This window comes from Neopsephotus bourkii, unplaced genomic scaffold, assembly GCF_033783945.1.
Source record: "Neopsephotus bourkii isolate Nb327-2 ecotype Australia unplaced genomic scaffold, CSIRO-AGI_Nbou_v1 NB_250, whole genome shotgun sequence".
Lineage (NCBI taxonomy): Eukaryota > Metazoa > Chordata > Aves > Psittaciformes > Psittacidae > Neopsephotus > Neopsephotus bourkii.
The window spans coordinates 1,967,352-1,984,034 of NW_026900760.1; the positions used below are offsets into that span (position 1 = coordinate 1,967,352).

The 16,683-nt window shown below is 48.9% G+C and overlaps 1 protein-coding gene across 1 annotated transcript in view; it reads right to left on the reverse strand.

Annotated features, from left to right (window-relative positions):
- Nucleotides 1-16,364, reverse strand: part of NR5A2 (nuclear receptor subfamily 5 group A member 2) — a 96,726-nt gene extending 80,362 nt beyond the window's left edge. The window contains exons 1-4 of the mRNA XM_061346011.1: nt 16,052-16,364; nt 6,008-6,145; nt 3,505-3,623; nt 2,038-2,179 (exon numbers count right to left, since the gene is read on the reverse strand). Coding sequence (XP_061201995.1) covers nt 2,038-2,179; nt 3,505-3,623; nt 6,008-6,145; nt 16,052-16,115 — 463 coding nt within the window. The 5' untranslated portion in view covers nt 16,116-16,364. The remainder of the gene's footprint in view (nt 1-2,037; nt 2,180-3,504; nt 3,624-6,007; nt 6,146-16,051) is intronic.
- Between the last annotated feature and the right edge of the window lie 319 nt (nt 16,365-16,683).

Below are 16,683 nucleotides of genomic sequence, written 5' to 3' on the forward strand. Positions count from 1 at the left end.
ACAAACTGTTGACACTGTTCTGGCTTGTAATATCTCTGGAATTAGAAATAATTAAAACAAATCCACCTCAACAGCTGCCTTGGGAGTCATACTGGTGGTCTCTGTCACAGCAGTGTCTGTCACCATGGTGTATATGTAATGGACTAGCAAGGAGCTCTCGCCAAGCCCACCTTGCCCAATGGCAATTAGATTGAAAGAGGAACCTTTGACAGCCTGGTGACATGTTGAGACTGCTGAGATTGCTGGAGGTTAAGTTCTTGAGCTTTTTATCTTAGGGATTAGTAGAACATTAAAAATTTATTATGAATGCTAGATACGCATAATACTGTACATTATCATAAGGACTTTAACGTTTAATGATTTTTCTGGTCCATGGTAATTTATGAACTAGACTTTCAGGCTATATATATCACTATCAGGGAAATACACATATAAATGTCACAAGTATTTAAAATTATGGAAGCACATGTTCTTCCAATTTTCTAAACAAAGGAAAAGAACTTGTATGGATGTGTCAATAAGGAAGCTAAAGTACATTTTCTAGAGTATCTTTAAAACTACCAGCACTTTGCTTAAATTTATAGTAAAAATGCTGCTGCTAATATTCCTGTTGAATGTTGTTTTTGAGCAAAATGCAGGAAATTCATTAAAACACCATCCTAGTAAATGCACTTAACTTTAAAAAATATTGCTCCAGGTATTCTGCAGTTAAAATCTGTGAGCCAAATTGGATTAGTAAATGCTTTAGCATAACTCTTATAGAAATTAAGGTGAATTGTGCATAATAACAGAAGGGAAAATTTGGTCCTACATCATTGTCAGCAGTTGAGAGGAGTTAAGTAGGACTAGGTAAATGTATTTTATCCTTATTCTGAATGGCAACAATAAGAAAAGGATTTCAAATGTCTTGTTACACTATCTGAATGTGGAAGACCATAGAGTGATTCAGGATGTGTAGTGCAGTGTGTCAGTGCTAGCTCAGTTCTGCGGGCAAATAGAATAGTATTGAATCCATCAAACTGCAGAAGGCTGATTTTTCTGTTCCTCTTCAGTTTTATCAACATCTTTCCTTTGCCAGACTCAGGTGATTGGGTCTTATCCTTTATGGTTGCCTTAGTGTTTTATGGTTTTCCTCCTTGGCCTGATTTTTCCTGGTTAAACGTCTAGGGTGAATGCCATTTCAGTACAATTGTAAGGCTAAGGAATTTAGGAGCTTGTCCTTGGTCAAGCAGAAATGTTATTTGCTGAGACATCTGAGTTTTAATATTTTATATACCAAAGTTAGAATGAACTCTGTGTGATTCTCAAATTTGAGTTGATAATTTTGTTTCAGTTATCTCAAAGGGTATTGTACACTTTTCATTGTTCTCTGTACATGAGAAAGTGAAATGAAGTAAAAAAGCAGACTTCAAAATGCTTTATTCTCTTTCATTTGTAATGCATCTCAGGTGTAGCATCACAAGAATATAGGACACAACTTTAGAGATTATTTGGTTCCTTATTTTCAAAGGCAAATTGGTGTGAGGAAAAAACTCATTTTCTGTTTCCTTTTTTTTTTTTTTGCCTTATTGTCAGAAGAATACACACATATATGTACACATATATATATATACACATAAACCTAGATAAAACATAAATAAAATCAGATCGCTGTCCATAGCAGTGACTTTTTTCCCCTAATCTGGACACTTCTTGCATACTTTATGCATCTAAATTAAATCTTTTTAAAAGGATGCAAAACTATTGTATCTAGATCCATTCATTCACAAACTCTAAAACCATAAAATATAAAATTACATAAATTTATGGAAAAATAAGTTATGGTTTTGACTACTTGTTGGTGTTTTACTCTTTAGTTAGAGTTTTTAATAAAGGAACACCTTCACTGAGCAATTTCACCTTTGACTATCTTTTTAAACCCATGATAAATACATACCATTTATTACACAAAATAGCATGTAATAACATACGTAATCCTATAATTTTCAAAATTAATCTATAGTATAGTTGAAAATACAGCAAGACTGCAGCTCTTACCTTCCAATTTCATTCCGACACTCAGACATTTTTGAAATCGACAGTAAGGGCATCGTTTTCTCTGTGTTTTGTCAATCTGGCAATTCTGGTTTTCTATACACGTGTACCTTTTGTTATTCTGGACTGTTCGCTTAAAGAATCCCTGTGTGACAGACAGAAAAGTTAGCCTGTTTGACTTGAATAGTGTGTTTCATAATTTAATTTTATGGAAATCATTGTAACTTATTTTTCATGCACCACTCAAGCACTTACAAAGTTACATAGTTTATTTTAAATTACAGTGAGATATACCCAGGATAAAACCACCAGACAATATAGGAGATTATCTTGTGTCTGTGCTGTGTTCTATAGACTGATGACAAAGCTTTATTAGACTGGCTATAGTCTCCTGTGCCCCTAACAGTCGTAGCAGAAACAGGGACATTGACCTGTTCCTTTTTTATCCATTAATCATTACAAAATGATTAAAGTCTTTTCTGTAAAGGAGTTTTACATTAAATAAGTAGGGACACTGTTGCAAAGATCACAGAAATACAGAGTATGACTGGCTACTGTACACCCCAATTGGTGCACACTACATGTTTGTTGTTCATTTCTCATTGATTATTTTTTAAATGCAAATAAAATGTACAAAGTTAAGTTTTTCATGCAGCTAGATACTTTTAAATGCGTTATTTGGTGAAGGAGTTTCCTTTACAGTGCATTACTTCAATACCCATAAAGAACTTTGAAAAAATTTTACATTACATATTTGATCTGCCATAAATTGTAAGTACTTAAACGCTTTAGAATAGTAGAACCATGCAGATATTTATCTTCCAATATGATAAGTTGCATTTACAAATATTTAATTCTCAAAATTAATGAACAATCTAAACAAAATCATAGGTTACTTGACTTTGTGAGTCAAGTGAGCTCTGACAGTTACAGATTGTATGAAAAAAAGCGCATGGTCATTATAGCCACAGAACTGCACTTTGTAACATTGAAAGATGAAAAAATGTTAAGAAATCTGCATTAGATTTGGCAAGCTATAGGAAAAGGATACTTTTCGTACTTTACCCTCCAGGAACAGAAATACTCTGAATGTATATAAATCACCTAAAATCCATATTTGGGACAGGCAGGAATGAAAGTTGTCGTAGAACTACACTTCACAACAGCAAAATGCTGAAAAGCGATGACAAAACTACAATGCGTAACAACAATCCAAGATGTTTCTATCTGTGCAGACGAGGTTTCTTCAAGACCTTTCTAAGTCCTAAAGCCTTCCCATGGTTAATTTTTTGTATGAATGTAACAAAAAAAGTATCAAAGAACCCAAATTATTCACATCTGGCTTATTTAACCATCATTTTTTCTGCTTAGATTTGAAAGTTAGGGATTTTTCTTTTTTTTTTTTGGGGGGGGGAGGGGGCGCCGGTGGGGGCCTGTACTTGTGTTTATATGAAGTAATCAGTACAGAACCTTGCAGCTTTCACAGGTGAGAAGTCCATAATGGTACCCAGACACTTTATCTCCACAAACCGGACACAGTTCCTCAAGGTCTTCATCGTAAGAGTAATTCACCATTTTAAACTGAGACACTGGGGAAAGGAGAAATAGCACATTGAATTAGAATCTACATTAATAGCTCAAATTTTCTGCAACTGTTCTCACGTAGAGAGAAAGCACTTCAGATTGGAGGGAAAAAGGGGTTTTTATTTTTAAAAAGCATAGCTTGCATTGAGACATGCAACTTTTCATCAACGGCAAATCTGCATCATACTTAGCAAGTGGAACAAAACCCCTCAGCTCTTCAATTTGATGTTCTAAATATTTATATTTACTGAGTGCTCTTAACCTAGTCTTTACTTTATGGAATCGCCAAGTAAATGAATTCATTTAAATCCGAAAATGATCAGGGGGAAGCTTTAAAAAAGCAGAACGAAAAGATTGTCACTTGTGCATTTAAAATAACTCAATTTGTTTCCTTTAAACTTTTCTTTCAACATCAGCCTGCAAATATTTACTTAGCCTAAACTTGTATCTTACAGATCCAGCACTTTTGCGCGGCGTTAAATGCAAGTTACTTACTTGCAAAACCCGGTTAAAGCAGCGCCCTCCGGGCCCCCAAACTCGTTGTCTGCGGGTGACAACCTCCCCTCGGGGCAGTTCGCTCTCCCGCTGCCGGGCAGATGGTCAGGGCTCCGTGGCCGGAGTCCCCTGGATTCGCAGCCACCGCTCCCGCGGCGGCGGGGGAGACGCTTTTCGGCTCTCCGCGGGTCAGCAGAGACGTGGCTGGCCGGGGTCACCGGCCGCGGGGGATGCGGTCGGGGCTGCCCAGCCGGCGTCCCCCGGTACCAGGGGAGGGCGGAACCTGAGCGCCAGAGCGCCTGAAGTTTCTGCCGCTCGGGGAGGAGGCGGGGAGGAGCCGGCCTTCAGGGGGAGCGGGGAGGTAGAATAAGCTGAATGAAGGTACAGAGCGCGGTCACTTGAGCCGGGTTCCCCCACAAAGAGCCCAGTTAGGCGCTCTGGTTACTCCCAAAAAGAAACCACGCCGCTCACCGCGGGACCGGTTTTCTACCCCTTCCCTGCTGTTAAACCTCCTATCTGCTCGGCAAGCCTAGAGGCACGGGGGGCTCCTGGCCAAGGCCAGAGGCGCCGGGCATCTCAGCGGCACCGCTTAGGATGTCGTCTCTTTGCCGGTAACCTCGCGGCTGCCGCCGCTCGGGAGCACCGGGGCGGTCAGAGTCCACCCAAAGCCCCCGGACCGGCCGCCACTCCGTAAGGGTAAGGAAGCTGCCCCCGGCGCTCGGGACAGCTGCCGGAAAAAGCGGGGAACATTGATCCACCAGCACGCAGCCGGGAAGACGTTTCCAGAGCGACCTCGGTGAGGACAGGGATCGGGGATCGCCGCTTGCCAGCGGCGTAGGGTGGATTCGGGGCTACCGCAGGCGGAGGAGGAGGGCCCAGCCCTCCCCTCTGCTCGCATCCGTGACTCCAGGGCCCAGCCCTGGGACAAAGTTCCCCCCTCCTTGCAGGAAAAGCCAAGTGGAAAAGCAGGGGGTTTCCGAGCGCCGTGCCCTGGTACGGAGCCTCCTCCATGGCGAGCAAAGGGGTGGGCGGGCCGCCCCCAGCATCTCCGAAGCTACCCAGCAGACTCCCGGGAAGGACAATTTCGAAAGAGCAGTGGGGACGGGAGTTTCTGCACCGGGAGAGGCCCGGGGCGGGGCAGACACTGCCCGCGTACCGGGCGGCCGGCTCCGAGGCAGGGAGCTGACACCCCGCGGCGGCCCTGGGAGAGGGTGCAGCGCTCCGACCCGAAGCAGAGCACCGGGAACAGCCCCGTCCCGCCCCGCAGAGGCATTTCCAGCCCCATCCCCGCTCGGGCATCCCGCTCCCTTACCGGCGACCCCGCAGGGGCGCAAACCCAAAGCCGTCTACTGCCAAGTTTGTCTCCGCTGCCCCTGCCACATGTGCTGTTGCCTGCGGGCGTCGCACACGCGGGACAGGGCCCTCGGGACCCGTTTCGGGAGGTGTGCGGCACATGAAGGTGCTCGGCAGGACTTTCCCACTTAACTCCCCCTGCCATAAACTTCGAGTCAGTTTTGCCATGACCGGTGACTAGACCGCGTCCCCTGGACCTACATCAGGGCCGGTGTCTACGGGCAGTGACCGGCGGGGCGTCTCTAACCCGTCTGTTCCCGCCAGCCAGATGCTTGACGGCTCCCCGGCCGCGATTGCACCTCCTAGCCGGGACCTTGCAGCAGCTTCGGCGCTGGTGCCCCGGTCCCCGATGCCCGGCCGACCCACTCTGGAAGTTGGCGCACAAAAACAAGGTCTCGACTGGGCGCGGGGCAGGGCGGAGGTGGCGGCGGGGAAGCTCGCAGGCAGCAGCCGTAAACTTTTTTGGCAGGACGAAGGGGCGGTTTGCTGAAGGGATCCCGAGCGTGCGCGGAGGGGGAGCGCCGTGCCTTTCCCCCCTTACCTTGCATGTTTTCCGGCATCTGCCCCTGTTCCCCATTCGACCGTGCGAGTCCCAAGGCCTCCGTCTCCACTTTGGGCAGCATGACAAGGCGGCTGCGGGCCGGGCTGGGGGCTCCGTGTCCGTCCGCGACACCAGCACCTGGACACGGCAGCACAGATTTAACTGGAGCAAGGGGCGCTGTGCGGCGGCTGCCTCTTCCTCCTCCTCCTCTTCCCTCCCTCTGCTCCACGCCAGCCCTTGCCCTGCTACAACGGGAGCACGGAGCGGCCCCGGCCGCCGGGAAGAGCTGCCGGGAAGAGCCGCCGGGTGCCCGCGCCTGAGGGAGCCGCGGAGCGTTAGTCGGGCTGCAGGCGGCGCGGGCGGAGAAGACAGGAGGAGGAGGAAGACCGGGGGGTGCCGGGGAGGAAGGAGGAACCCCGGGAGCCCGCAGCAGCTCCGCCCGGGGCTCAGCGCGGCGGCAGCCCGGCGCCCCGATCCATGCGGAGCGGCACAGTGCACAGGAGCGCTCTGCCACCGCTGGTGCTGCTGGACAGGGTTCCCACCCCCGGCCCCCTCCTCCCTTTCTTCCTTCTCCTCCTCCTCCCCCTCTTCCCCCCACTACAAGTGCGGAGGTGCCGAGTCGGGACCTTTAGCCCCGCACCCACGGGGAGGCGCTCCAGGAGGCAGGGGGCTGCAGGGTGCGGGGGGCTGTGGTGAAGGGGGGAGCCCCACACCGCCCTTGCAGCCAATAAGACAGAGGAGGGATGAGCAACACCCTCCGCGCACACACACGCCCCACACATGCACAGGATCACGCAGACTTGCCCAGCGCATACACCCCTGCCCGGTTGCCACACCGGGGGGCGGGGTGGGGGCCTGGGGTCCAGCCACCCCTCCTCTCCCCGGCGGAGCCCGACGGGCCACCAGCCCGTGGTGTTCCTCCCTGCATGAGGGCAGATGAGCTCCAGCTTCCTTGGGGTCGGAGGAACAATTCTCCCCGTCCGAGCAGCGACGGCTGTGGGGACACCGGCCCCCTCCTTCCCTCCGAGCGGGCGGGGGTAGACAGCGGAAACCCTAGCACTTGGAGAACTCCAGCCCTTGCCGCCACGTTGCCGTCGCGCAGCCCTGGAGCCTGAGAAAAGCGGGCTGGAGCTCCCTGTACCTATTCTGGTGGTTTGGGTCTCCCTCCCCTAGACTTGCGAAATCTCTCTGTGTCAGTTGCATCGTTTGCACAAAAGCCAATGCCATGGCAGAGCCTCCGCTTGGGTAAGAGCCGTCCTTTCCCGGCTCACGGCGCAGCTAGCAGCACTTGTTTCCAAGTTGTCCCAAATAAGTCGTTTCTAGCAAGAGGGTGCCTCAGCGGTGAAAGCCGGGCGGCCCCGCGGCCCCGTGTGGCGTGGGCCGGGGGGGGGGGGGGAGCTGCTCTGCGAGCCAGGCCAGGGCCGGGGGTCTGTCCGGCCCCGCTGCCCTTCCTGCGCCGAGGGCGGCCGGGGGCTCCGCTGCGCTCCCGTTACGAAGAGCAGGTTCGGTGGTGTGGGATGAGTGGTATTTGCACCTTTGAAAGCATCCGAGCTCCACGCCCGGGCTGCCCGTACCCCTCTGACACTTCAGTCTCCGTTGTGTATATTAAGAGCTGAAAATATTTGGAGTTGAAAATTGCTTCCGACTGAAAGTGAGGCGCGGAACTGTCTCCGTCGCACGGTTTAGCATTTCCCATCTACAGGGAGAGAGTTTGTGAAAACGGACATTTGTCACCTATTAAACACCTCTGGCCACCGTGAGGTGACCAGCAGTGGGACAAGCCCTCCACGTGCAAAGAGCCGGCTCCACCGTGCTCTTTCATAGGACTTAAAACTTTTCACATCCAGTAAATGGAAGAAGGGACCTTTGCTTAGTTCAGTGCAGATCCCGAGCCAACTCACCACCAGTACCGCTGGAGCAGAAAGTGTATCTCCTTCTCTGTAGGGGCTTTGCTATTCTGGGTATGGACCCAACGTTGTAGAAAGGCTTGGACCTCTCGGGCTCCTTCCATTCCCACCTTTTCCCCATTCCCCTTCGAGCGGGAGGCCGAGCAGGTGAACTCTTCTTAATCTGTATCAACACGTTATTTCTCAAGTTATGATTTCACAGTTTAGCAGTTCGCCTGCGAATAAGTTTTAGAACAGCACCATGGCGAGCTGCAGAAGCAGCCAGCTCGATGGCCACGGCGGGTGGCTGAGAACCATCCCAAGGGAATGGCCTCGTTTCTAGGTAGAAGTATCTCTCAGCCCTTGGGAAGTTGGTTCCAGATACACCAGTTAAACGCAACCCCTTTCCCAGACGTAGCCGGGTAGCATCGCCCTGAGCCGAGTCCGGATGGCTCAGCACCGGCGGCGCTTGTAGCACAGCGGCGGCTCCGCTCCTCCGAGCTCCGCCAGGAGCCGGTCAGGGCCGCGAGGCCTGTGGGCCGGCAGCTTCTGCATACCGCTGGCCCGATGGGTGGCCAGAGGACGCGGAGGGCAACTCACAGAGGAGCTTCGCCTTCTCGCAGCCCTGTCCCGCAGGAGAAACGTCATTTGCTGCAGACCGTCGGAGTTTAATACACATCTGCAGGACACCGCCAAACCTGGGTACTGCAGCCCCCTGGGCTGCTTCGGGGCAGGAGCCGATCCCTTCCCTCCCGCTCGCCACCCTGTAGGTCACGCCGTTTGACGACGCCCCACCGGGGCGCTCCGTGCCCCCGCGCTCTTTACTGCTGCTCCGGGAAAGGCACTTGCGTTACAGGGGAAAGCCGGGGAAGGAAAGCCCGCGTTCGGACAGGGCAGGCGAAAACCGTCCAAGCACAGTCGGGGCCGGGTGGGCCCGGGCCGGGGTGGCTTTCCCGGCCAGCACTCCCCCTCGGGCACGGCCCTCGCGTTGCTCCTGGAGCTCTTCGCTCCTATTCGTGGGCTTAATGGCATTCCGCCGGGAAAGGGTTTGGAGAGAATTCAAACTGTGCATCGCAAAGCCACTCCGCGAGCTATCGCTATGGATGAATATACTTTGGAGTGGCTATTACACATCCACATTTCTCCGAAGTAACAGTTTAGGGCAGTACATATTATAAATGATACCTGGTCCCTTGTGGCTACATTTAATTTAACATGGAGTTCTAGCTCTCACGATTGCCTTGAGCAACCTTAATTACCCTTTCTTCTAATCTCTTCTCCGTTCCTTACTAAGTTCTCCAAACTTTTTTTCCAATGTGATTTCTCTACTGAGTTTGCCTGCCTTGTTCTGACTTTGCCTGAAGGTCTTGATTGACGTGTGTAATTATAATTATAAAACATGATGGCTCGCGGAGCCTCCGGCAGCCTTGATTAGTACAAGGAGCAAGACCTGGAATATTTTATACTTCCCTGTTTAGATGTATGTGCATTTACATTAAAAACCCCACTGCCTAATTTTAAATAATCTGAAGCTTCTTCCACCTCTTTGTTTTCAAGGTAGGGATCTGAATGATGGTATTTCAAGCAAGCTCCAATTTCTTACACTTTCAGTGAGACCAAAGAACCTGGGCAAAATTCAAAGACTTTTTCTCTAAGCAGAGACATTTCCGACTTGGAGGGTCTGCTCCATGAACAACAAATAGCACGCTCCCTTATAACTTTGTGTCGGGAAGTGGCTTGGGGAAAGTTTGATTTATCTTTCCTGTGAACTAGCGAAAGAGAAATTTTCTGGAGGAATGTTCAAGACAGACTTCACAGAAGCAAACTGGAGAAATAAATAAATGGAGGGCTGTAACTTTTCTGCTGGGAAGTCTAAATCCAGAGCCGCTCAAAAAGACGTGGAGGGAAGTATTTAAGGAGGAGAGAATGCCGCATCCTGCCCCCGCTTCCTCTCCCGCTGGGCATTCCCATTTGCCGCCAGAACTGCCCTGATCAATCGCTCACTGAAAACGGTGCCTGCAGCCGAGCGCGGAGCGAGAGTCCCCGCCACGCAGCCTGCCCCAGCGCAGCGGCATGGCCCCGAGCAGACCCCCGGGCACACGCGGGCACGGCGCGGGGCTGCTCCGGGCAATGCCGCGGGGCAGCTCAGCCGGGACGGGACCCCTTGGTAGAGTTTGCTGCTTCACCTCGAGCGCCTCACACTCAACTTTACGAAACTGCGTATACCAGGAAAAGTGTATCCAACACAAGCTCTGTTCTATTCTATTCTGCCCTCCGTCCCCTTTATTTTATCTTCTTTCCTCCTCTTCTCTCCTCCCTTTCGTCTCATATATTCCCCTTGTTATAAACAGCTCACCCCTACAGTACGAAGGGGGGCGTACGTCGAAACCTTCCAAATCCTGCAGCAAACGGACTCCTCTCATCAGTGTGCCGAGGACATACTGCTTTAACTCCTAAGGATTACTTTGAGTGGAGGCTGTTAGTGCCTTCAACTCAGGCTTTGGAAAGCAAACTGGCCCCTCTAGAGAACTAAAAAATACCCCCCAACGCTATCCAATCAATCCCAAGCACAAAAATACTATTTTTCCTTTTCTCTCTCTCTCTCTCTCTCTCTTTTTTTTTTTTTTTAATCCACTGGCAGCGAATCAGAATGTGTGCTTTAGGCTGAAATACTTTCTGTAGTAGAACACACGCCACAGAGGATCACTTTCCAAAGCTTATTGCCTTTTTTTCTGCTGCACATCATTCGCTTTGCCTTACGGAGATGTCGATCCTCTCTGGCCCAACACAGAGAACCATTTCCAAACAGGCAATTATTGCCCGAGAAGCTGTATTTCACTCCCGGCCAAGGTGCTGCCGCAAGCCGGTGTGCGCTGCTGCCTTACAAACACCTGGCAGCGGCGTGGTGCGAAACTACAGGAGGCTCCGGAGAGAGGACTGAGCCGGGCCAAGTGGGTGCTAAAGTGCCGCCGTGATTGCCTTTCGTTTGCTGCGGAGGGAATCACCGATGAGGGGTGGTAACGCTTCACCTCGTCCCGCCCGGTATCCCGGGTGCACCGCGGGGGCCTGGAGCGGCACACGGGAGCGCGGGGACGCCTGTCACTGCTCGCTTCGGGGCGGCAGCTTTCCGGCGGAGATGCTGCTGAACAACCTGGAAGGCGTGGAAGGGATGAGGCCGCGGGGAGGTGCGCCCTGGGGGAGGCGGTGAGCACTGCCCGGAGCCCGAGGGGAGGGGAGCTCCCGGGTCAATGGCATCAGCAGCTACCCTCAGCCTTTTCCACGCGGCAGCCTTTATACTTTATCCACTAGGACACTTACAGATCCAGTCTCGCAAGCAGGAACTCTATTAGATATGTATGTGTGTGTTTCCCCGTTAAATTACATGAGCTCCGAGGGGAAAACGCCTCCTAGCCATGCACTGCTTGGACCTGTTGCCGCTAACGGTGCGACGGGAAAACGCGCTCCTTCCAATCGCTCCTTCCTGCCGCGGGGGGAGGCGGCTCCCCCTCCTACTGGGAAGCGAGGCGGTGAACGCGAAAGCAGAGGCTCCGCGCCCGCCTTGCCCAGACGCAGAGCCGCTGCTCCGCTCTGTGCTCCGCGGTGCGCGCGGCCGGCAGCACTGCCAAGGGGAGTCGCCGCGGGGCTGGGCCGAAGGAGCGCTGCGGGCGGTGCCGGCTCTCCCCTCCTCAGCCGAGAACCCACAGCCCCTCTCCAACACTTGCAGTTTATTATTCTTCTGACGAGGCTCTTTTGTTTCTGCCTGTGCTGCCCGTTTGGAACACATAATTAAAAACCCTAGAGCTTGGTCTGGGAAGAGAACTCCAAATATATTTGTATCTAAAGCAAGACTCCTATCAGGGCTCAGGGCTAGTGTCTGTATCGTAAGAGATAATTGATCTCTATCCTGTACAGATAGGCTTAAAAATGAATTTTCTTTTTGCTGAGGCAACTGACGATCTGTTGGTGGAAAAAAACCCAACCCAGATGTTTTAGGTCTGCTTCCCCCCCTTCCCTCTAATAGTTATGTATTTATCTTGGACCATTTTATTTAAAAATAATTTGATAGCTGATCTTTATCACAAAAAAGTTTAAGCTCATATATACATATAGATCTCATATAAGATTTCTCAATATATAAGCATAAAATCATAAAACAAACCCTTAGAAGATAAACTAGGCATAGTTTATACTGAGAAATCTTGATAAGGGATGCATACATATGCATGTCTGTTCACTGTATTCATATATATTAATAGATAAGCTTGCATATCTAGGTAATGTGTATAATGTACTCGTGTAATGTGTGAGTAAACTCTAGACATTAATAACAATTTGGCTTGAGAAGTTGTAATGGTTTTCCCCACAACGTAGCCAAACACAGCACTTGCTGCAGATAATTCTTCCCTTTCACCCTATTTAAAGACAAGTTTGAGAGCTGACCTTTAAATTACCCACACAGACGGGTGGTTAGAGGCGTTTTGTCGGCATTGGAGGTTTCCCTCTGGGGACTACAGGCATCGTCATTGTTACTTTGCCTCATGCACTGGATATTTAAAATCAGGCTAACCAGAAAAAATAGGGGGTGAATGTGAATACTGCCCCTTTGTAGAGAGCTCATTGGCAGTATAATGATGGGGAAAGTATTTAATGGAAAGAAAATTTATAAAAGTAAAGAATAACAGCAAAAGTTCACTGTTATAAAAAAGTCAGCCCAAAGCGTTCACTCCTGTAGAAGGTTTGCCTGCATCATTGCTGGCCAAAATCCTAACCCAAGCTTTAAAATATAACATTTGCTTTAAAAGATAATATTTGCTGTCTTTGCTAATCACAAAAAAAATCATTCTATATGCATAATAATAATAATTATGATAATAATAACAACATGTAAAACCAAACCTTGGCAAACTGAAGAGCACTGATTATAATACTGTACGCTGCCTGAGGACATACATTAAAATTAAGACGGCAGTAAACATTATACAAGCTGAAAAATTTCACAGTAAGAAACTACAAGTAGATTATTTCCCCTCTTATATAACAATTTTTTCAAGTTAATGAAACAGTTATTTTTGTTAAATAAACATAGCTAATGCTTATAAAAATTGCATAGTGTCCCTGATGACACTAAGGGGCTGATTAGAGGAAAAATGAAACTAGTCAAGTAGCTTTGTTTCGCCATGGAATGTGATAGAAGAAAAAGATTATGGCACATGCATTAAAACCTTCATCAGTCCATACGATGTTCTTCATCTGGAAATAGGATGTACTAATAAGATTTTGTGATTTCCAGCTGCCTCTTTGTCTGAGAGTAAACCCAAAAGCAAGTATCAACAACAGGGAGTGCCCACTCACTGCCCCAGCTCCAGGCTGGTTATGTTTTGTCTCCAAGTAACAGATTCACTCCTATTTAAATCACAGATTCTTGTCTGCATTCATGGGACCTGAATGAGGTCCTCTTTGCTGGGAGAAAGTTGGGTCATTCTTGCTGTGACACACCACTGATTTATACCAAAACCTGACTTAACCCCAGATGGGTGAATGCACTGGGAGCACCTTTGCAAAGCAGGCAATCCCTGACAAGGCCACCTCTTCCAACAGCAAGTGGCCTGAGGTGGGATGAGGGCTGTGGAGGCTGTGGCAGCAGGTGCTCACAAGCACACCTTCTTGGCCTCCTGCTAGAGAGGAAAAAGCAAACGAGGTGCTGGGAGGGACTGCACAGAAGTGAAAAGCCAGGGATGGGATTTACTCTTAAGAACACTTGGCCCTGCTGCTCGTTGTACTTATACCCTGGGAGGACAGCTTTTCCTTCCAAAGAATTGCCCCCTAAGTGTAAATAAGAACAGAATCCAGCTTCCTATTTGGTTCCCCCACCTCCAAGCAGAGGCTCTAAGGGTAGTGCTGTTTACGTTTAACCCCTACAGGTATGGTGATCAGTTTGCAGTGCAGAGTTAGGTGCGCTTTTCAGGGATGCCACCATGGGCTGTGACTATGCAGTGTCACACAAAGGCAGAATTCTTCCACTGACCCAGAGCACACAGGATTTTAGAGAGTTTCACAGGATTTAGACCTCTTTTTTCTGTGCCATGCTTTGTGCGTCTGTCCGGTATATCCATGATACAGCACATGTATAAGTGTGTTTTGGAGGCACAGTTACAGAAGCAGCCTGCTAACCTATGTCTTCTGCTAGTCTGTTTCCCATATACACGGGTTTTGGGGAACCCAGACTTGCTAGTCTTTTGGAAACCATGAAAATGTCACTTACTTGGTTGATAGTGTCTTATTTTTCCTTCCTCTTGTGTTGTAGCCTTTCAACCTGAGAAACCATATCTAAGTGACTTTAGATATTTGAGAAGTATTACTATTTTACTAACTCACACTGAGAGCAGAGGACCAGAGGCCCCCTCCAGTACCTTTCCCTCCCTATTAGCCAGAAAAAGCGAAAGTCAGAGCAAGTCCCAAGGGAGCAAGGCCCAGCTGGGAAGCTGTCCTCACCCCCATTTTCCATATGTTTCTGGAGGCAGAGCTGTGTAAAGGAGTATCCCATGTCTGTAGATAAGAACCAGAAGATCTCTGGCTTTGACTTGTCTGTGGCTTTGATGGGATCAGCTCTCCTGATTCAGGTGTGGCTTGACCCTGGTCACAGCCATGTCCAACAGCCTGGAAGCTCCCTATGCCCTCTTGCTGTTGTGGATACCTTGTCAGCACTGCTGGAGTGACCTGTGACTCTCTCTAAGGAGAGCCCCTCTCAGAGTGGGGCTATCACCAGATACAGCTGGCCAGGAGGCAGGTGGCTCTGGGTGGTGTGATCCATGGGACATTAGTTCTCCAGCCATCCATTTGCATCCATCAAACCTTGCAATGGTGCTGGGCACCCTTCTTGTGCTGGAGGTATAGAGCAGGTGAAGAGTGTGAGAAGGGAATCCCTAGGGGCCAGCTGCCTGGGGCACGGCCAGGTCCAAGGTAGGAGCCCTTCCTGTGGGCACCCTTTTCCCCAGGAGAAGCAGCAGCTCCACCCAGGAGATTAAGGGCAGTTTTCAGCTATGTTTGAATCTACTTCCTGCAGCTGTTGCTGAACCTGTCATCCCTACAGTCCCAAAGCCTCCCTTGGTGGTGAGGTGCCCATATCACAGCCAGCATCAGGGTGAGTGCCTTGCTTGCCATGTGATGACACATTTAGGGACCAGAGGAGGAGAGTCCTGGTTCCCACATATGAGCCAAAGGTCCCATCTTTCATCCTTACCATAAGCTGCTGTGCTGAGGTACAACCTTGCAAAACTACAGGATGTGGAACTTGCAGATTTGCTGGGCTGGTCTGTGAACAGCCTTCCACTCCATGAAGGAGAGGTTTCCCTTAGCAAACCATCTCCAGCCCCAGCCTGGGCACAGGCTGATGAGACAGGGGATGCTATTGTCCTGCCAAAGGAAAGGTGCCTCACTCCTGATGTCTGGTGAGAGACAGAATAAGCCGAGATAGGAAGTGTGCCGGGCAGGGAGGTAGTGGAGGCAGGCACCTCCTGTGCTCAGCACAGCCACTGCAGTCCTGGCAACCTGGGGCAGCTGCTGGGCAATGCCTCTGGTGCCTGCAAGCCAGAGCAGCCCAAGCCTCCTGGCTTTCCAATGGGGAGAGGGTGCTGTTCCTGTATGCTACTGAAAGTATTCACTTTTTCACTGCTCTGAAGTCGCAACCAACTTTTATTATCCATCCCACCCCCAATGAATGACGATTTATCTGCATTTCCAGCTATAAAAAATAATCTGTGTTTGACATGTGTATCAGAGGAAAGACCCCAAAACATTCCCAAGGTTTTCTTCAGCAAGAATAGCCAGGCCAGAGACAATTTAAATCTAATTTTTGCAAGCGTTTATACACTCACACATGCACAATTTCACAGTTATGAGCAATTGTAATAGATAAAGATACCATTAGTTATCTGAGTATATATTTGATAATCATATTATCTCTGAAGAAAATTGTTATTCATTGAATCATCCTATGTTTTCCTACATTTTTATATTGTATCATACAGTTCTTTTTCACCTGAATACGTGTACAGATTAATCAGTTTTTTTGGCTTGCCCAATTGTAATGAGTTTGTTTGGAGAGCCCAAAGTTTAACATATTTATGCAGAGTCTTCAAAACAGAAAACTGTTACTTACCAACTGATGTAAGTCCATGTTTTATAGATTCCTGTATGATGGCTGTGTGGGAACCAGAAGACATTATTAGCTGTAACTATACAGTACCCTTGGGTGCAAGGTGAACAGCATTGAGTACAGAAGAGGTGCAGCCTGTAAGCTTTTCTGGCCTTGAGGCCCAGGCTATAATAACCTTCAGTGAAAGTCGGCACGATGAGCAACAACAACAAAAAATATCCGAGAATTCAGAAAGTAACAAGCATGTCTCTGAGTGGACTCTGTACTTTTTCCAGCATTAGTGACCTGCTGTAAACCGTGTATCCCATTTCATGATAGTCTGTAATCAGAAGAATTGGAACTTGTGATAGGTTTGGTACTGTCACGTGATTTTGTACAGCTTGATAAGAGGACCCTGTTATAAAGTGACAGCAAAAGAGATAAGAATTCTTGGCAGATAATGGCAGAGAAATGATTAACCTAGAGTGGTGAGGTGCTATGAAGCCTAGAGAGTGGAAGGTTGTAAAGTTGTGGGGTCATAAGATCATACTGAGTGGATGAAAAGCCATACCAATGCAAGTGTAATGACTATAAACTCAGACTTGTGACCTGTCTCCTTGATGTCATCACCTCTTTGCACAGTGGACAGCAAGCAT